The sequence below is a fragment of the Acomys russatus genome, chromosome 22 (genome assembly GCF_903995435.1).
Source record: "Acomys russatus chromosome 22, mAcoRus1.1, whole genome shotgun sequence".
NCBI classification, from domain to species: domain Eukaryota; kingdom Metazoa; phylum Chordata; class Mammalia; order Rodentia; family Muridae; genus Acomys; species Acomys russatus.
Genome location: NC_067158.1, coordinates 26,107,461 through 26,128,493, shown reverse-complemented (window position 1 = coordinate 26,128,493; position 21,033 = coordinate 26,107,461). Strand labels below are relative to the sequence as shown.

At 52.1% G+C, this 21,033-nt stretch overlaps 1 protein-coding gene and 1 non-coding gene across 4 annotated transcripts in view; both read right to left on the bottom strand.

Moving 5' to 3' along the window:
- The window catches only part of Sh3bp2 (SH3 domain binding protein 2), a 38,226-nt gene extending 17,418 nt beyond the window's left edge, over positions 1 to 20,808 (bottom strand). Inside the window, exon 1 of one of the 3 annotated variants that reach the window (XM_051164766.1) lies at positions 20,739 to 20,808. Coding sequence is in view for 1 of the 3 variants with exons in the window: in XM_051164765.1 (XP_051020722.1) it covers positions 2,837 to 2,967 (131 nt within the window). In the remaining 2 variants the exon portion in view is untranslated. Of the gene's footprint in view, positions 1 to 2,836; positions 3,028 to 13,859; positions 14,285 to 20,738 lie in introns of those variants that run through there. The other 2 variants (XM_051164767.1, XM_051164765.1) reach the window with 2 other exon arrangements.
- On the bottom strand, positions 15,496 to 15,656 carry LOC127206035 (U1 spliceosomal RNA). The gene has a single exon (XR_007832730.1). It is a non-coding gene; the product is annotated as a U1 spliceosomal RNA (small nuclear RNA).
- Positions 20,809 to 21,033: the final 225 nt, after the last annotated feature.

Below are 21,033 nucleotides of genomic sequence, written 5' to 3'. Positions count from 1 at the left end.
CTGTACACGTCCCCCATGCTTGATCCTGATTCAGGTGAGCCTGCTTCCAGACGCTGCTAGAGGATATGGACAGAGCAAAGAAATAAAGAAAACACTCAGTGCCCCAAAGGCAGCCTGACCAAGTTCCACTGGATGTAAATTCTCGGCCCTGTACCTGCCCTGGGGCTCTGTGAACCTGCAGGAGTGAGAAATCATCACCTACAAGGGTCTATGCATAAGCTTGCGGCTCTGCACACCTGGTTAACATCACGGTGTTGTACTCACACAATGCATATGTGTGCACGTCGATATGTGTGCATATATGCATGCACGTAGGAGGCTATACATGAATTTAAGGTGTGGCCTGTGAAGGTCTGGGCTCTGACAGCCTCTGACACCTGACACCTGTCTCTGCCTGTGTGAAGGAAACTTACACAAGGTTAACTGTGACCAAGCCTGACTGTTCTTTGTGAGGCTGCAGCGCAAGGCAGGGCTGGGGGTTCCAACCCAAGGAAAAGGAGACCAGGTATCATTGGGGTACTTGCACACACTTACATTTTCACTCAGGCACACACGTGTACACATGACCTCATACATACCCTTCATATTACACACATGCGTGCACATATCCTCATTGTGGTGTTTTGAATGAGAATGGCTCCCCAAATGTTCACATATTTGAACACTTGGTCCCCAGTTAGTGGAACTGTTTGAGAAGGATTAAGAGGTGTGGCTTTATTGGAGAAGGTGTGTAAGAGGGTGTGGGCTTTGAGGTTTCAAAAGCCCATGCCATTTCCAACTAGGCCTCTACAAGCTTTTTGCTTGTAGGTCAGATGTGCGCTCTCAGTTACTGCCCCAGTGCCATGCCTGCCGGCCGCCATGTTCCTTGCATGATGGTCATGGACTCTAACCCTCTGGAACTGTGAGCTCCAAATTAAGCTCTTTCTTTTATGAGTTGCCTTGATCATGGTGTGTGTCACAGCAATTGAAAAGTAACCAAGACACTTCTGTTCTCATTGGAACTGACCTACACACACATCCAGACACAGTCACACACGCACACACTTATTCATGTGCAAAAGCACAGATTCTTGAAGCTGCAGAGATGGTTCAGCAATTAAAAGTGGGCGCTGCCCTTGCACAGGCCCTGAGTTTGGTGCCCAGCACCCACATCAGGAGGCACACAATTGCCTATAACTCAAGGTCCTTTTCTAGGCTCTGTACGCATGTCATATCACACACACACAGACACACACACACACACACACACTTAAAATGACATATTTTTCAACCAACTTAGCTACACAAAAAAACCCTGTCTTGAAAAACCAAAAAGGCAAAACAAAACCTTTTTCCCCCCTTTGGTTTTTTGAGACAGGATTTTTCTGTATAATAGCCCTGGCTGTCCTAGAACTCTCTTTGTAAACCAGGCTGGCCTTGAACTCACAGTGATCCAACTGCCTCTGCTTCCCAAGTATTAGGATTAAAGGCGCGTGCCACCATGCCCAGCTTATATTTTTTAAAAAGCATAAAATCTTGTGTTCACACTCACGATTACTTACACATGTGCTTACTCACAGATGTATGCTAACAGACACATTTGTACCGTATACATATGCAAATCATCTATATAGTCACACTCATATGTATCCAAGCAATATTTACAAAGATACCCTTACAGTCTACTAAGACCCTTCGTGAGTGGTCCCCAGAGGCTGGCCCCGCCCCACCCACTTCCTGACTGCTCATCAGTCTTGACAGGACACATATGAACTCAGAGCTTTACTTCACACTTCACACAGTGTGCTCAGGGCGGGCTCAGGGCTTGGACTGGGCACTCCCCATGGGTCAGACTTGATGCTCTTTAGGGACCACCCACATCATCATCCCACCATTCCAACCAGTGTCGTCCCCACATCACCAATGACGATATCAAGGGTCAAGTAAGCCAACAGCTCATCAAATGCCGCATGTGCAGTCTTTATCTGGTAAGTCAGAGCACTTGCTCTGACCTTCCCCACATAGGCCACTGCCTCAGCTTCACACACACACACACACACACACACACACACACACACACACACACACACACCCCTTTGGCTGCCCCAGCTCACACTGGCTCACAAGTTTTTTTTTTTTTTTTCCTTTTAGTTTCCCTTTTTTCCTTCCTCTTCCCAGAATGGTCCTCTGTGAGAGAATCAAAACCAAAATTCTAGAAAGGCCTAATGACCAACCATACCCAGTAACCTGGGGGTGGCCATAGAGGTTGCTGCACTGCCACCTTCACAAGGACAGCCCTCTACCATCAGTTTTTTGAGGCCTTGGGATTATCCACTCTATGTCAGGCCCTTGAACACAACACTCTTATGCCTGCAGCCAGGACTTCACACATCTACTTTTGTCCTCTCAAGGGCGCAAGTGCACTTACACACACACACACACACACACACACACACACACACACACACACACCACATGTGTAGACACAGAACCTAACACTAAGACTAAGACTACCCCAGACAGGGCCTACAGTGAGAAGGGCTCATAGGCCTGGACTTCCACTTTGACAGGCTGACTTCCACCTCCCTATAGCTGCTATTGGGTGACAAATAATGGAGTCTTAAGAGTGTTCTAATGGCCAGTTCCTTCTCTGAGCTCCATTTAGACCACTCAGATCTAGGGGCTAAGTTGACAGACACCAATCTCCTTAGAGACTATTATTGCTTCTCACAGGATCAAATGCCATTCGTCCCTACCTCAACCCAAATAAGAGCTATGGTCTTCCCTTTTATCCCCTCAAGTCCTATAGTAGTGGCTAGGCCACCTCCAGAACACCAAATCCAACTGTTCAACTTACTTCATGGTGCTGACCCAACACATGGCACTACTCCTTCCTGTGACCTGCTGGAGACAGGTGTCCTTGAGTCCAGAAAGGCTATTCAGCTTAGGGGCTGTGGGAAGGGACCCAAACCAGCATCTCCCAAGCATGTGATCCTCACCCCCTGGCTGCTCCCAGCACTGCTGAGTCTGCAGAGCAGCTCAGTCTGCTACAAGGGGGTTGGGGGGAGGGGGCGGGGAGCTGGGGCCAACAGGGTTCCTCCCTGTCTGGGACTTCCTCTTACTGGGCAGTCCCCAGGAGAAGGCATTTTCTGACTTCCACTCAGCAAGGTCCTAAAAGCCACCTGGGGCCCAGGGCAGCACTCCATCAGTCCACTGAATTTTGCTTCCCCCCTCCCCCAACCCCCAGCGCCCCACTCACCACTGCAGAGTTTACTCCACTCTAGGGCCACCTGTGTTCCTACAGAGGCAGCTTCTTAATGGTTACCCCATGGCCATCTTGTGCTATGAGACCACAGCTTAGGGTGTCTGGCCCGAGGAAGCCAATGCTGACACCTCCCACTGCGAACTCACTTCCTAGCCACCAACAGGCTATTCCCGGAAAGGTACATACTTAGAGCTATGCCTTGTACTTGGGGCCCTGTGGCTTTCAAGAAGGGTGTTTCTGTGCCCTGTGACACCAGGCAACTGAGGGACTAGGATGGAGCTTGGGCCCAGACATCAAACTCTTTCTATAAGGACTCTTGTGTCACCTCTCCACTTCAGCTCAGCTAGCACCTGGCTTTCTGGAAAGCACTTTACAGTCTCGGAGGACAAGCATACTTCTGTTGTTCCAAGATTCCTGCCCAGTGTCGCACTTAGAATAAGTCCCTCCCCAGCATCTCTGCTCCCCTAAGCCCACCTTTTTTACCCACTCCATCCCAATCTGTTTCTCTTTGTCTGAGCCCCAATCCCAGGAGAGGTAGAGGTGGATGGAAAGGAGGAGGGGTTTTGAGACTGAGGCCCATGGAAGGATTCAGTTTACACACTACAGGGTTCCCAAAAGTGGCAAAGTCTCTACTTTGCCCAAGAGGTTTTATGGGAGCACCCTCCTCCCAAACTCCATGGTTTCACCTCACTATCAGTGGCTCTGAACACCAGCCCCATGACTGGTTTTGACGATATCTAACCATTCACAGGCATAGGCCTGTGTGTCAGCCACTTAAAAAGGGCAGCTTGCTGGTGGAGGAGCTCCTATCTGCCCTGTATCTGCAGCCTCAGCTCTGCAGCCAAGATCTCCAGGCCACCAAGGAGGCCAGGGGGCTAAAGAGCAATGGCTGTCTCCTGGTGAGTAGAAAGCATCAGCTTTGCTGTCTGGGCTTCCTTAGGGTGGTCACAGCTTCCCAACCTCCCTAAGCCACTACGCTCTACCTTCTGAGGTATCGAAGGCAGTCGCTGCCTGCTGCAGAAAGCTGGGGCAGGGAGTGAGTGGGACATGGGAATACAGACTTCTTCTCATGGTTCTTCCCCTTCCCAGCAGGGTTGAGCTGAAGGAGCAGGTGAGGAGCCCTGGAGCATGCAGCAAGGAATGAGGCAGTTCCCAGAGGGCACAAAGGTATCCAGGAGCCATGGGCTCCAGAGCACACGTGAGGCCCAGGGAGCCTTCCTGGGAAAAGAGTTCTAGGTCTGATTTCTAGAACAGAGCTAGGCTGAGGGAGTCACAGTAGGAAGGGCTCAGGACGAAAGGCATGGGGGAGCTCAGAGGACTCCACAAGCAATGAAGTAGCCAGGGCCCAGAGAGGCTAGGAGCCGAGATTCTTGAATCCCAAGAGGAGACAAAACAGGAGCCAGCCAACTCTCTAAAGCTGTTACTCTTTACAAAGCCAACAGAAGGATGGATATAACCTAAGGTAGAGGTGTACACCAAACCATGCCCTGTTCTTGTCCCCACACTCCTGAATGCAGTAGAGGTGTCTGGAGCCAGGCCTCCAACCCTAGGCCCTGCCCTGTAAGTCTATAGGGGGGGACTCAGAGCCCAAACAAGGGAGTCTCTGCAAGAGGCAGGCCAGTGTTGGACCCTCCCCTAATCCCAGCTTCTAGGAGTCCTACGCTATGTCATGACCTCGGCAAGCCCCTTGGGACTAGGCTTCAATTTTTGCAAATGCCTCCTCATCTCCCCAGATACTAAACAACACTGCCAGTCATATTCTTGAGAACAGAAGGCGTCGAAGACCCCTCCATGAGGGTCACTCCATACCCTTCACCTTGTGCTATAATATGGACATAACTTCACACCAGAACCTGAGCAAGAGGACACATGTGTGTGGCTGTGGTGAGCTATCCTTACCAGCCTTAGGCAGCCCTGACTTCCACTTTGTCCTCCTACCCTGGTGCCTTAAGTTCCAAACTTGGGACTCCCCACCCCCCACCAAATCAGGCCAGACCCAAGGCAAGAGCTAGTCAGCAAAGTTAAGTGTGCCGGGGGGGGGGGGGGGGGGATGGAATCCAGGGTTAATCAGAATTAAGACAACAAAAAAGTTTCACTCAGGGCCCTGGAATGCCTCAGCCTGCTCAGGAGTGCAGTAAGCACCTAACACTCTGTAAAGGGCCCATAGTGCTAGCCTTGCCCTGGCACCTCAAGCCTCATTGGAGGCTGGCCCGGCTTTACTGAGTACTCTACTGAGATTCAGGGAGGGCGGCATGAACTTGACCCTCAGCCAGGGATCGGTAGTATTGGATTGGAACCCACTTCCAGCACCCAGGACCCCCATACCCATTCTGGTATCTGCTGACAACTTTTCTGCACAGCTTAGGCACTGAGTCAGGAAAAGAGGAGATTCTTCCAGGCTTGGGATGGGTGCTGAGCCCAGGGGAGGGTGGGAACACCGCCAATGGGCAACTCAAACTAAGACATTTTATATCAGCTGCTCCTATAGGGCTTATGCCCACTCTCCTGCCAGTCTAAGGCCTACCCAAATGACCCTCTCTGACCTAGAGCCCTCTCCCCTTTCCAAGCCCCATTCTGCCCACTGTACAATGAGGAATTCCCAGGAAGTCTGTCCTGGGTAATAGAATGGGTGGCCTGGAGGGCAAGGCGCTCCTCTGGGTCATGTGGTACAGTGGTCTGAATGACAGCTCCACAGGATACATCCATATCCTAATCCCTGTAACCTGTAAACATAACCTAGGTTAGAACAGGGCTTTAAGCTGTTCTACAGGTGGAGCATACCTGTAATCCCAACACTTGGCGGGGCTGGGGAGGGGCAGAAGCAGGCAGATCTCTGTGAGTTCAAGGCCAGTTTTATCTATAGAGTGAGTCCAGTACAGCCAGGGCTACACAAAGAAACCATGTCTGGAAGGAGGAGGAGGAAGAAGAATAAGAGGAAGAGGAGGAGGAAGAAGAAGAAGAGGAAGAAGAGGAAGAGGAGAAAGAAGAAGAAGAGGAAGAGGAGGAAGAGAAAGAATGCTGCTATCCTGGATTAGCCAATGGCAAACTTCCCTTAAGATGACAATGGAGCTGAGCATGGTGGCTCATGCCTTTAATCCTACCATTTGGGAGGCAGAGACAGGTAGGTCTCTGAGTTTGAGGTCAGCGTGGTCTACATAAGAGTTTGAGTCCAGCCAGAGTTACATAGAGAGACTTGTCTTTTTAAAAAAGGATGATGCAAGTCAGGCAAAGTGGCACATGTCTTTAGTCCCAGCAGAGACCAGCCTGGTCTACAAAACAAGTCCAGGACAACCAAGGCTAAACAAAGAAACTCTGTCTTGAAAAACAAAAACAAAACCAAAACAAAACAAAACAAAAGACTGGAGTGAGGCCTCCCAACACCAGAAACTGTAGCAAACAAGGAAGGCTCCCTCTACCAGCCTTGTGAAAAAGTGCAGCCCTGCTTCTACCTTGGTTTTGGACGTGTGATTGACTGTTGACAGTACTGCAAGGGGTAAGCGGCTATTGTTTTCAGCTCTCTCTATAAGACCCCATTGGTGTTGACCCAGGAAGTGGGCCCCAATGGAGCCTCACCCAAGTTCTTGATGGGAGGCCCAATTGCCTTCTATTTTGATCTTATCTACTTCCTGATATGCCCCATAGGGAGAGACTGGCTCTGCAATGCTGCATCCATCCCAAAGACCCTTCTCTGGCGTCCCTGGATGCTACATTCCTCTGGGAGCCTCTCGTGGCTCTCATGTGTGAGGCACCCATACCAGGCCCAGATCCACCAACACTTCTGGTGTCTACCTCACCCCTCGACCTGCTCTTCTTTGGCTCAGTCAAGCTATTTTCACCACAACACAAAGACTAAGCCAACTGGCTGACCAAGGGGATGTGGTGAGACTACTGTTTCCTGCTCCAGGGCCTGGCCATTCCCAACACCTACATTCTGAAACTGAACGCCATTTTTCCTAGAACCACCTTGCCCTTTCTCTGGAATCAAATCGGTGGCTCAGCTTTCCCCACCGATGTCACCAAAAGTGACTCCAGCCCTCGTCACTGACCCAAGTCCCACTGAACGAGCCAGGGGGCCAAGAGACGGATAATGAACTAGAAGATGGGCTTAGGCCATCCACAAGGCTGCCCCTCAGAACTAAACTGATGAACACAAGAGTCTTTCATAGAATTATGTCCATGTTGATTGTAGCCAAGGCTCACTGTTGCCCTAGGACGCTGAGTGAGATCAGCTTCAAGACTGGGCTGGGGCGCTAGGCTGCAACCATAGAGTCAAAGGGGGCTCACTATGTCTTCATGTCCTAGGATGTCTGATGGTGGTGAGGGGCTTCCTAATGAACGTGCCGAACTGGGTGGTGGTCTGTCTCCTGTGCTGATGGGAAGCTCCAGGAGACCCTCACATTTGGTGCAGAGTCTGCTCTGGCCAGGAGGGGGCAGCACACTGACTTCAAGGAGGGTACGTGGAGGTGGGGCGTGGTCCATGATCGAGGCCCATTACGGTGAGGGGTGGGTGGGGCTGGGGAGAATGAGGCAGACAAAATCCCCGGGAAATGCATGCGGGCTGGCATGAGTGCTCTCCTGCCTCAAACCACAAACCAGCAGAGGCGTTTCAGGATTCACACTTCAGTTCATCACAAACACAGGCAAATTTCCACCTTTGAATTGCTTGAGAAAAAAAAAAAAAAGACTTTCTAGAGTGCTGACGTATAGTCCAGGTCCACCCCCGAGTTCCTGGCACCTCACCCACAACTGCAGCCTGCATGGCTCTGCTCAGCTTGACTCCCCGACCCAATGCAGCTAGCCTGGGCATTTGCACTAAACCCTAGAAGCTGCCCCCTACCCCAGACTGGCAGTCAGTTGTGAGTGCCCCATCTAGTGAGCATCTCTCCACCTAAGTGACAGATTGTGAACAGATTGGTTCGGTGGTTAGTTAGACAGCGGGTTCACTGGGGACAGCTCTGGCTCCCGTCTCCTCCTCCTAGACTCGTAACTCACTCTGAGCCTCAGTTTCTTCACCTGAGGAATAGGTAGGTTCCACAGTTCCTGTGTGGGGCATCCACTGAGGTGATGGACAGGCCTACTCCAGGGTACTGGCTTCTACTAGCAATGCCCTTCTCAGTCACAATGGGAACCAAAGAAGTGTTAGGGGATGCCTCGGAAACGCCCTTGCCAAACATCAGGCAAGACTTTCCCGTCATACTCTCATAGGTCTGGCAGATGCTCCGCCATCCCCACTGCCCTCAGCTGAACCGCATCCCCACGGTGTCGGAATCTGTCCCAAACACACTCGATTCCATCCTATCACCACACAGAGGAAGGCTACCCCATGTCCAGACCACTGCCCTTTCTGAAGGACACTTTCAAGCTCCACACAGAGCCTGGCTCCCTTTGTACTCTTTCCTTCAATGCTGTTACCTGTATTCTCAGTTCTTGGGCTCAGGGACCTCTCTAAGTCCACTTTCCCCACTCCCCCATCCCCCACCCCCCGCATGTCAGAGCCTGCAGTGTCAAGCATAATGTAGGTATCAGATTCTTCTTGTAGGCCTTGTCTGTATCCCAGTAGCTGGTGCCTCAATATCCCATGGTCCTCAGCTCATGGTGCTCGCTTGCTAAATGAAGCCATCTAGACCAGTGGTTTTCAACCTGTGGGTCTACCCTTTGTGGGGTAAAACAACCCTCTCACAATGGTCACCTATCAGATAACCTGCATATCAGATATTTACATTATGATCCATAACAGCAAAAATTATAGTAATGAAGTAGCAACAAAAAATAGTTTTATGGAGCTGGGCGTGGTGGCGCACGCCTTTAATCCCAGCACTCGGGAGGCAGAGGCAGGCGGATCGCTGTGAGTTCGAGGTCAGCCTGGTCTACAAAGTGAGTCCAGGATGGCCAAGGCTACACAGAGAAACCCTGTCTCAAAAAACCAAAAAAAAAAAAAAGTTTTATGAACCATTGAGATGTAACAAGAATAAATTAATAAAAAAAATAGTTTTATGGTTGGGGTGTCAATCACCACAACATGAGGAACTACATTAAAGGGTCACTGAGAACTATTGACCTAGAAGACCACTGTACCCACCTTCTTCATCCCAGGAGCAGGAAGGGGCCTCTGTTTACATAAAGGCTGTTAATTAAGGTATGCATCATGGAGCAGGCACCACGCCTTCCCTGGGTGAGCTTTTCCTCACAGTGTCCATGTTAAATAAAGCAAGGGCGGCAACCTGCTAGAGCAGCACACACACTCACACTAGCTTTCAGCTGATCTCATGAAGTCCATAAGAGCATAGCCAGGGGCAATATCTGTCAATTTCATGCCCGAGCACTAGGGGCGAAGGGAAGCAGTGAAAGCAGTAGCAAACCCCCACACCTCGTACCCTAGGATCCAAGTTGGCATCATCCTCTATCTAGGGCTGTCTATTAATAATCTGTGGAAGTAGCCACCTCTGACTCACATCCTTGTGACATCCATCCCACCAGACACAGTGACACACATCAACCAGCGTCAGAAGCAACGTTGCATGTGAGTAACCAAACCAGAGGCTCGCACAGGCAGTGTCTCAGATAGAGGAAAGCTTGTGCAGAGGCCTCAGGGGGTCCGGACAAGAGAAGCTGCACACACACACCTTCAGAGACGTGCAAGACAGATACAAGTGCCGTGGGGCATAGCGCTGAGGTGGACAGGGTCTAAACACCTGGACACCAAGCTGGCCTGTGCTTCAGTCCTTTGTCCCCTGTGCTGATGCAGGTCGTCACTTCTCTTCCTAAGAATGTACTTTGATGACAGACCAAACAAACAAACAAACAAAATGGCTCACAGAGACTTTGTCACAGGTGCTTGGCCTAGTAATGGTGCCAGAGACCTTGAGGTTAGGGCACTCTGCTGAGCTTGGATCCCAGCGCTGGGGCACAGAGACAGTGAGGGAACAGATGGGGCATATTGTGTGTGGCCAAGAAGTTCATGCCATGGGGAGATGAAATGAAGGCAATCAGAGATTCACACCCATCGCTCCATACCAGAGCCATGGGCAGAGGTCAGTGGTCAGCCTTGGCACACCGAGCAAGCACCTGGTGTGTGTCCTGGTGCTGGATCCGCACCACCATACCAGACCTCCTATTGTAGCTATTCTGTTGGGGTCTCCCAAGTTAGGCCTGCAGAGACACCAGCCCTGTTCTCCGAGGTTGTTAGTGGCCTTGGCCTGCTCCATCATTCAACACGTGGGTTTGTTTGTTTGTTTGTTTGTTTGTTTGACATCATCTTGGCCACATAAAATATAGCTCCTTGGATCTGCTCAGCCTGGGCACTTTCTAGCACTTCACCCCAGTGAGATCCAGGGTCAGCAAGCCTGGCCCTCTTTCTCAGCCCCTCAATGCCTGTGAATGTTCTGGCCCCTGTCCACCCTGCTACAGGTGGGGCCCATTCAGGCTGAGTCAGCCGACCTGCCCCCTCTACACACTCTCCACACTACCCTTGGGTCTGTCTTAATCCATTGGATCTCTCCCCTACCCCACCACCAAATACTACTATTTTAAAGCTGGTCCAAATAGTTTGTTTGATGCTGTTGTTTAATTTTTATTCTCTGAGTTTATTTTATTCCTTACTCCCTTGAATTTTATCACTTTGGGTTTTTTTGTTTTGTTTTGTTTTTTTAAAAGATTTATTTATTATTTATACAGTATTCTGTCCATACATGTGTCTGCCCACCAAAAGAAGGCACCAGATCTCATTACAGGTGGTTGTAAGCCACCATGTGGTTGCTGGGAATTGAACTCGGGACCTTCGGAAGAGCAGATAGTGCTCCTAACCTCTGAGCTATCTCTCCAGCCCCAAATTTTATCACTTTGTATTCCTTAGTTGTTTTGTTTTGTTTTTAATTTCTTCTCTATGAAAATGTGGTTACACATACGCTGGGCAAGTATCCCACCACTCAGGTATACCTCCAAATCCTCTTTTTGTGATGCAAGGTTTTGCTATGTTGCCCAGGTGGCCCTGAGCTTGCGACAATAGTTATGCACCTCTGAGGCAGGCTACCTACTCCTTAGTAAAATTTTAGGTCTCCTTTTCAGGCAACACCTTGCCCTCTCATTGGCTTCCTCTTGGAGTCAACCGCAGGCCATCAAAGGTAGCCCAGGTGATGGTCTGGGCCCTCTGCTGGGGCTTCAGTAGGCGAGAGGCAGTGGGGAGCTACTGTAGACACGTCTAGGTCTCTGGCTGGATAGTCAGGGAGAGACAAGGACAGACAGACCAGAGGGAAGGGACTAGGGGACACACAGGAAGAGCTGTGGAGAGGGACCAAAAGCAGGAAGGAGGTACAGGCCAGACCCTGGCTTGCGGAACTGAGAACTACTTGTTCCTCCTCGGCTGGGAACCCAGGGCCTCAGAGGCCTGGTGGTGGACACCATGACTCATGGCCTATTGCTGGCTCCTGTCCTCACCCTTCAACATGGGCCCACAGAGGGCCCAGCTGACCTGGACGTTCCCAGGCACCCTCACACTACCCCATTGTTTGGAGGCCCAGTGAGGACAAGGGTCTGGCCATGGGCTCTTGTGGATGGGAAAGGGGCCCAGACCTGGCCTCCTTCCAGAAGTTTGGTCTAGACTTTGACAGCCAGAGGAGGCCAGTCAGGGAGAAGGGGGAGGGTCTTCTTCTCTTTACCCATCCAAAGGCCCTATCCTGTCTCCTTTCCTAAGGCCAGGCCTCCTATACCCCACCCTCTCCTGCTCTGAGGCAGCCTGCCTCAGCTACAGCATAGGTGGCTTTTAAAGGTGACTGGGCTCAGCCTCAGGGCTCAAGGTATTCATCCAGTACTATGGCATCCTGGACCACTCTCACGGTGCTTTCTGACCCCCTTGTGTTATCCTTACCCACAAAATTACACCTGGCCTTCCACTCCAGGTCAGATGTCCCATGTTCAAGGCTGTGTGACAGCACCCTTAAGGTCCTCCGGCAGCAGTGGGGCAGGGAGGCTTCTGAAGATGGCGGGCCTCTAGCAGCAGTTTATGTCCCATTGTTCCTTTAGTCTGGTTCTCCAAGCCCAGCCCTCCTTCAGAGGGGAGAACTGTCCAGTCTGAGTCCTTGACCACTGTAGCCTCAGATCCATCCAACCTCAAAACCTGTGTTCTATCTGCAGAGACTCCCTCTTCGCATGCCTCGTGTGGCAGTGCCCAGCCTAGCTACCTACCCCTTGGAGACTCCCGGAAGTGAGGTGGCTTCTGGTAGCCAGCAGAGCCCAACTTTATGCTTCTAAGTGTCAGCCTTTCTTTCTGGCTACGGACTGTCCATAGGGCCCGTGACACAGCCCTGTCAACACTGCAGATGCGGCCTCAGGATGTCAAGGCTGGCTCCTCCCTCCAAAGAAAACAGCCACCATCAGCAGCAAAGAGACCTGGGCTGTAGGGAGAGAGGGCTGAGCGGGGCAGAGCCTGAACCATCAGACCCATTTCTCACCAGGTTTGCTCCCTATTTGTCGGCCCCTCTATGGAGCTTTACCCCTCCCTAGTTGCTTAACATCCTCACCCCAACCCCTCCACAGGCCTGCTTTTTCACACTCGCACCTCGCCAATTTTCTCAGAGGATACTGCTGCTGGGTGTGGGTATTGAGATGGTCTCCAGACTCCAGAGTGAACTCTTTTTCTTTTCTTTTGTTTTCTTTTCAATCTTTCTGAGACAGGGTCTCACTCCACAGCTTCAGCTAACCTACAACTTGCTGTGTAAACCAGACTGGCCTCAGGCTGACAGCCATCTGCCTGCTTCTCCCTCCCAAGTGCTAGGATGAGAGATATGTACCAGAGTGATCCTTAAAAACACAAACCAGGAGCCGGGCATGGTGGCACATGCTTTTAATCTCAGCACTCGGGAGGCAGAGGCATGCAGATCTCTGTGAGTTCGAGGCCAGCTTGGTCTACAGAGTGAGTTTAGCACAGCCAGGCTACACAGAAAAACCCTGCCTCGAAAACCCAAAATCAAACAAAAACACAAAAGCAAAAAACCACAAACCAATGGACCGAGGAGGTGGCTCAGTCAGCAAAGTGCCTGTCACACAAGCATGAGGACATGGGTTCAGATCTCCAAGCACCCACATAAACCAGGTAAGGCAATACTCATCTGTACAGAGACAAGAGGATTACTAGAGCCTGTTAACCAGCCAATTTAGCCAAACTGGCAAGTTTCAGATTTAATGAGAGACCCTGCCTTAAAAAATAAGATGGAAATAGACTGAGGAAGATACTCAACATCAACCTTGGTCCTCTACATGCATGTACACATATGTGCACATGAAACAGATGTTCTGCTCTTTCTTTTCTTTTTCTTTTTCTTTTCCGATACAGGGTTTCTCTGTGTAGCCCTGACTTTCCTGGAACTCTCTCGTAGACCAGGCTAGCCTCAAACTCAGAGATCTGCCTGCCTTTGGCTCTCGAGTGCTGGGATTAAAGATGTGCGTCACCACTGCTGGACATATGTGCACAAGAATTCTCCCCTACCAAAACACATGAACATGGACACACACACCAGGAAACACAACCTCAGCACTCACAGGACCTACGTTGGCCAATGCCATCCCTTTCTCTGTCCCTGAGCAGCAATGTCCTCCTCCTCCCACACCACAGGGTACCTACTCCGTGTACCATTCTTGAGCTCTTGAGTGGGCTGAGGCCTGCGGAGCTCTTCCTGTCTCTCTGGACCCCAGCCCAAGAAACGGCTGCTCCTTTGATGCCAGTAGAAAGAACCCTGGTCGTGGAAGGGGTGTCTGAGGCAGGGCCCAGAGGTGGGGGCAGGGAAATGTCCTTTCTCAACCTTCTTCCTCCCCAGGCAACTTCCTGTCTCTGGAGTGGTCACAGCCACCACCAACCATTGCACTTCACCCTCCTGGTCACAGTTTTGAGAAAATGGGAAGGTTGGTATCAGAGATCGAACTTTCCTAAAGCTGAGCAGCAGAGCTGGGGGACTCCGTGTTAAGCTCTGCTCCGGTGGACCCAACAGCAGACTCCAAGGCAGGCAAAATCAAAGCCAGGCCCTCTAGTTAGAGCATGTGCCTCAGGCCAGGCCCCACCTTCTTGAGCTGCTTTAGCCTTGGGTTTCAAGGGGAAGGGGCTCAGCTCTAGAGAAGTCTGGAAGGCAGGTTATTCTAGAGCCCTGTGGTTCCTGGAGCAGTTCCCTCTCCCAGAAGTCCCAGCCCTGGCATGTGCTAGGCTCAAAAGCTGGACCGGGGGTGGGAGGTTCCCTGGAGCCTCGTACTCATCCCCTTGGTAGAATTGGAAAGACAAGCAATACCAAAATAAAGCAGGAATTAACAGGGAAGAGAGGCCACCCGAGGAGTAACGCAAAGGTCTGAGACAGGGTGGGTGCAGGTAGGAGGTAGTGGCAACTCCAGCTTCAGGCTGAGGCCTAACTCTTAGCACCGTTAACTCTGGTTAGTGGGGAACATTGGGCAGCCTGACTTCACCTATGGAGGTCCTCAGGCCCTGCTGCAGAGATCTTGTTCCCAACCCCACCAGTGGGCTGGGTCCCCCTCACATCGCATCCCCCATGAGGCTAGACTTTCTCTATGTGCCCTACACAGAGAGGGTGAAAAATGCCCAGCTCCCACAGCGTGGTCAGACGGGAGCCACGGACCCAACCCGGCCCCAGAAGGCCATTTCTGTGTACCTAGGAGTTTCTGACAACAGAAGGTAATGGCAACATGGGATTTGATCCCTTGCTCTGCCACGGTCAGACCTATGCAGCTGACCACTGGCCTATCAGGCCCAGACTCCCAACATGCCCTGTGATCAGGGGAAAGGTCAAAGGTCAAAGGTCTAACAGAAAGTGGCTCCCGTTCCTAGATTCAAACAGGAGGAGAAGGTTCGAGTGAGGTTTCTGCTGTGCCTCCTCCTGCTTTAAGCCTGGTACTGTGCTCCCTAGGGCTATGCTCCCCACATCTGCCAACTCAGGACTCCAGGCCAGCTTTTCCAGATGCCAACCCCCAAAGGCTGCAAATCTCACCTTCTGCTGGGACCTATTACAGGTGTCAGCTCTTGGGGCGCAATACCTAAGAACCTTCTTGCAGGCAGCTTAGGGAAAACCTCACTGTATACCTTTTGGTTTTTCAAGACAAGGTTTCTCTGTGTAGCCTTGGCTGTCCTGGACTCTCTTTGTAGCCCAGGCTGGCCTTGAACTCAGGGATCCACCTGCCTCTGCCTCCCAGAGTGCTAGGACTAGGATTAGGGGCGTGTGCCACCACGCCCGGCTCCTTTTTTTTTTTTTTTTTTTAAAGAGGAGATGGTGAATGCGGTTTCCCACTCCCACAAATTATGCAGTCTACTTTTCCCCACTTGGGGAAGGTGCAGGGGTCAGCACATCTAAAGTGCAATGGGCAAGCCTCGCCCCGGGAAAACCACCACCATGATCATGCTATCTCCCCGCCAGGTAAGTGTCAATGTGTGTCTTTCACCAGGAGCAGTCACACACAGAGAAAGGCAGTTTCAGTTTAGGGCAGGGCCACAGGGCTGCTCAGAGCCTGGCAACTATTTTTCCTACCAGAAAAGAATGTGTCCCTGTGCCCCTACTTGTCCCGCTGCTGAAGCCAATGAGCCCAGGCTCAAGAGAGGCTGGGTCCCTGCTGCTGGGTGGCAGATAGTGACCATAGGAGGGGCTGTGACAGAAACCTAAAGAGCTGCAGGAGAGGCCCTAGCACAACACCCACTACTGCCTGAGTGGAAACTGCCAACCCGAGCAGCAGCACAGCTTCCAGGATGACGGGGCCGTGTTTGTCTCCGCTGCTCAGTGGAGAGTTAACTGCAGGTGAGGAGCATGACAAGCCAACTTCAAAGAGCCTGGCAGAGTCCTCTACCACCACTGCCAGGAGCTGCCCAACCCACTCAGCCTGCAGGAACTTCCCTGCTCGGGGAGGCCCTGAAGTCCTCACTTCATGGCCAACACTCTACATAAGTTCCTGCTCAGGAGCCAGGCGTGGTAGCGCATGCCTTTAATCCCAGCACTCTCGAGGCAGAGGCAGGTGGATTGCTGTGAGTTCGAGGCTAGCCTCGTCTACAAAGTGAGTCCTGGACAGCCAAGGCTAAGACAGAGAGACTCTGTCTCAAAAAACCAAAAAATAAAAAATAAGTTCCTGCTCAAGGGGGCAGGGGCAGATAGGTCACTGTGTATACTGAGCTATGAGGAGGCCCAAAGCTCAGGAGTAGGGCAGGGGTACAGGCAGCCAAGGAGGGCCCCCTGCCCACTCAGCAGGATAATTACATCTTTTAACAAAAAAATTCCTTCTCAGAGAGTGTCCTGGGATGGAGCCAGACACTGAGTTACTGCATCTGCCAGCAATCCCTGTCTTCATGCCTGTGGGCCTGACCACTCCTAAGGTCCAGCCTTGGCTTGGGGCCTGGTACACACAGCATAAAGCATGTGTGTGGAAAGGTTACTGGTTCAGATAAGCGGCTTATGGAGTCTGCCAATGTCATAGATGCAAGGAACAGGGTGGAGTGGCAACTCCCAGCTTCCCATCCAGGTCCTAAGTGAGCTGTGAGGGCTACTCTAGACTTTCAGAGCTATGAGGTAAAGCTAAAACCCACCCCAGCCTTCTAGGCCCCCAGACCAGCCCTGGTCTCTTTGTGTGCTGGTTAGGAGTAGGAGGCTGAAGAACTTGCCCATCTCCTCACCTGCCTCAGCATGGTAGGTAGGGCCATAGAGAAAATCTAGGGTATGGGGACAGGTGTTCTAATACCACAGAACAGATTATAATACCCTGAGGTCTGAGCTATACAACCCCCCCCCCAACCCCTCAACAGACCTGTTGTCTGTTCAGAGACAAGAGCAGGAATCCCCAGCTCAGTCCTGGGGATATTGCCTTGAGAGGCATCTCAGAGGCCAGCAGGACCAAAAGTCTGAGGGAGTTCTCATTTAAATGTCATCCTGATCTGATCCCATTTTACAGGGAACGTGCTGAAGGCCCAAACCGCAGGCTGGACAAGGCCTGGAACATGGCTTTGTTTTGGTTCTTGCGACAAGCTCTGTGCCTTTTGTGCTCTACCTCTGCTCTAAGGACCCCCAGAAAACCAGCCTGAGCTGGCTCAGCCCTGGGTCATGAGGGAGCCCAGCTCTGGTCATAGCATGCATGTCATCACCCTGGCAGATCCCAGGCTAAGACCCGCACCCCCTTCTGCAGGCTCAAGCAGGCAGACACCCTGCACCCTACCCAGTGTTTGGCTGTAGGCCACTCTACCATGGCCAGCGGGTGTGCAGTACACATGATTCAGAGAGAAACAGACATCAATTCTCAGAATCAAAGAAGTGTATGACACTGACCTCTCTGGGCTAATGCCTCAAGTGATCAAGCCAACACTGTTCCTGGAGGCCAGCTAGCAAAAAATCACTCAGGTATGTCCAGAAACCTCCACAGTCAGTTCCTGTGGACCAAGGAGTCGCCTCTGGATCCTGGGGTCAGGGAGTCCAAACACTTGGTGCTGGAACCTCAGAAGTCAGAGTGCTGGGGAAGAAGGAAAAAGGTAGATGGGACGGCATCTGGATACCCATGATGCACCTCATCCTGAAGCCTAGATGGCTTCCTGTTTCATTCCGATTGTCCTTTTAGTTCATGGGTGGGGGTGGGGGAGCGCTGACATTGAGCCCACAGGGCCCAGCCATGTGGCCCTGCACCTGTACTTTGCTCCACAGAACAGAAAAGTGAGAGTCAAGAAGTATAGTCTGGGGCCAGAGAGATGGCTCGGTGGTTAAGAACACTGGCGGCTCTTCTAGAGAACTTGGATTCACTTCCTAGCACATGGGAGTACAACTGTCTGTAACTCCAGGTTCCAAGAGATCTGACACCCTCACACAGACATACATCCAGGCAAATCACCAGTGTACATAAAATAAATAGATCATTAAAATACAGAGAAGAAAACCGGACGTGGTGGCATACGCCTTTAATCCCAGCACTCGGGAGGCAGAGGCAGGCGGATCGCTGTGAGTTCGAGGCCAGCCTGGTCTACAAAGTGAGTCCAGGACAGCCAAGGCTACACAGAGAGACCCTGTCTCGAAAAAAAATACCCAAACCAAACCAGAAACAAAGAAGAATGATCCGTCTGAGAGGTCCAGGGTCCTGAATCACGGCAGAGGCAGCAGCATTTCTCTGGGCTTAATCTCCACTGCCCACTAGGCCCAGGCGGAGGGGCAGTGAGGGAGGCAGGTGGAGGTGGAGCCCGGAAGGTTCCCATAACTCCTATGGGACCATCCCCAGTCCTAGAATGCCCAACCAGCACTACACCACTGGAGGATTCCAGAGGCCTGCTGGGGCGCTCTACTCTCACACGAGGACTCTGGGGTTTGAAGTGCCCTTTTGCTTGTCTCCAGACTTTTCCATGCGTTTACCACCTCTGGCATACACAGGGCACTTTGATCAATGATTTACCACCCTCCCTGACCTGTCTGTGTCTACCTAACAGTTTTCTGCCCAGCTCAGAGAGTCCCTTTCCCATAAATCTTACCTTTCCAGGCCAGAGGTTCTCCATCTCCCCTTCCTAGGTTGCCCATGTCCCCTTGCGAGCGAGGTTATAAAAGAGCTATACATGTCTGAGCACAGGGACTCTCAAGGACATGAACCAGCCAGATGATGACAGGAGGGCGAGGCCTGTCAGAATCTCTGACCCTTGCCCCCCCCCCACACACACACACTGGAGCATTGAGGACAGAGCCCACACTGGTTAGTCCTTGTGGACACAGGTGTTTGCCCACAAGACCAATGCAGGCAGGACCCTGGAAGCCTGCCCTCTGCCCCAGGCTTCTCCAGGACTGGCCTTCCCCCACCTTAACCACAAGCCAAAATGGCTAGGTTGTCCCTGTCTGACCAGGACACACACAGAGGAAGCGCCCCCTGCCGCCCCCCCCCCCCGCCCCCAGCATCAGAGTATCAGCTACACACCACTGAGCAGCCCCTGGGGACCCGTAACCACCCTTGGGTAGAAAGTGTTTCCTGACGCTGGTGTTACAGATGTAACAGAGGTGCAGCAGCAGGAAATGCCTGGTGAATATAATCGTGTAGTTGGATTTGAACCCACGACCCCAGCCTGAGTTCATGCTCTTCCTTCTGCCCCTCTGTGACTAAAGCTGGTCATTTTTGACTCTCTGAACCTCTTGGGCTTCCTATATGTAGGCCTACATACACACACGCATCTATATGGGGGCAAAGGGATACTGGGAGCTGACTCAGCACCCCACTTCCTCTATCCATGTGCATAGGAAGGGCCACGGCAGTCCTGGGGTCTACCCTTCTTCCTTCTGCCTCTCTCAGCCCAGTCTCCTGAGTGGGCTCCTGTATAACTCTGTGGGGGACTCCCCCAAAAGACTAGGCTCTCTTGGTTCTCCCCTCCTGCCAGATGACTTTGCCCATCAGTTCTTGTCTACTTTTCCAGTTTGTCTCCTCTGTCAGGGTACATCTCCACTCAGAACCCAGAGCCAGGTCCCAGAGAGCCGTAAGGGGGTTTGGGAAAGGAGGTGGACAGACCTTGGGTTTGCATCTTCTTGGAGTCCTTCCCAGGCCCCTGGAGTGGAGAGCTGAATCAGGGGGCCCTGGGCTGGGCTACCGTGGCAGGGAAAGGACACAGCACAGCTCCTCCTGTAGTCCAGAGGGATCTAAGCCAGTGGGGGCCAGGCACTCACTTAGGTCACACAGAGTTGGTATGGCCTGACCTGAACCCATGTTCCTGCTCCCAGCCCAGCCCCTAACTCTTGGGCCGGTTCCATTGTGAAGCAAGTCTGTGCATTTCATCATTGACCCAGCAGGTGACATTCCCAGAGCCCCTTCGAGTGGGATTTAGCATTGTTAATAGTTGCATTGTAGTAACTTCTGAAGTCCCACACTGTGCCGAAGTGGCCAGAGCGCTTACTGGGGTCACCTGACTAGGGGGCACTGAACTACCCAGTGTCAAGGAATGAGCAAACAGATGGGCAGAGAGGGTACAGGAGGTGCTCAGGGTCATGGGAGGTAGCTCCAACAGGGCTCTCAACCTATTAACAGCCAAGGCCCAGAGCTACAGAAGGGTGGGCTGCAAGGTGTAGACGGAGACCCACATGTCTGCTAACCTACAACCCTGTGCCCACTCTTCTATTCTCTCAGAGACTCACTCCTCCTCAGAATCTCCACACTTCCCACGCCCCGTCATTCATGCGTCAGTGTGAATCAGCACTAACAGGTGGTTTTTCTCTCAAACTTCTTGGAGCCTCTGAAGGAAAGAAAAGTTTGGAGGGAATAGAAGCAAATTTACCTCCTGAGTCTTTGGAAGCCCCGCTAAATGGCCCTGTAACCTGGGCCTAGCAGCGGGTGCCAGAGGAGCCAGATGGACACAAGACACACGCGAAACACGGCCTCATGCCCAGCCCTGAGCTCTGCCCTGTGAGCCACAGTCCCACCCCACAGCGGGGTACAGGTTTAAGGGACCCAGGTAGGTCTCTGAGACACGATTGTGCCGCGCATGTCTACGTCCCGTCCCGAGACCCACGCAGTACCTTACCTGCTGGTTCCCTGCCCACAGGCCCTGCGTCCGGGAGGCGGATCCCGGCTCTGCTGCCCAGTTTTGCAGCGGACTGGGCCCACAGCCAGGCACTCCGGCGCAGGCCCCCGCCTCCGAGATGGCCCCGCCTCCCAGGTTCAGGTCCCGCCCTCTCCCGTCCCAGTCGGCCCCGCCCTGGCCTCGCTTCCTCACTAGTCCCCTCCCCTGCTCTGGCACCGTATCACTGCTCAGGCTAGCCTTTCTAGTTGGTCAGAGATCGGTTGGTGAGTTAAGATGAAGGGTTGGTACCCAGCAA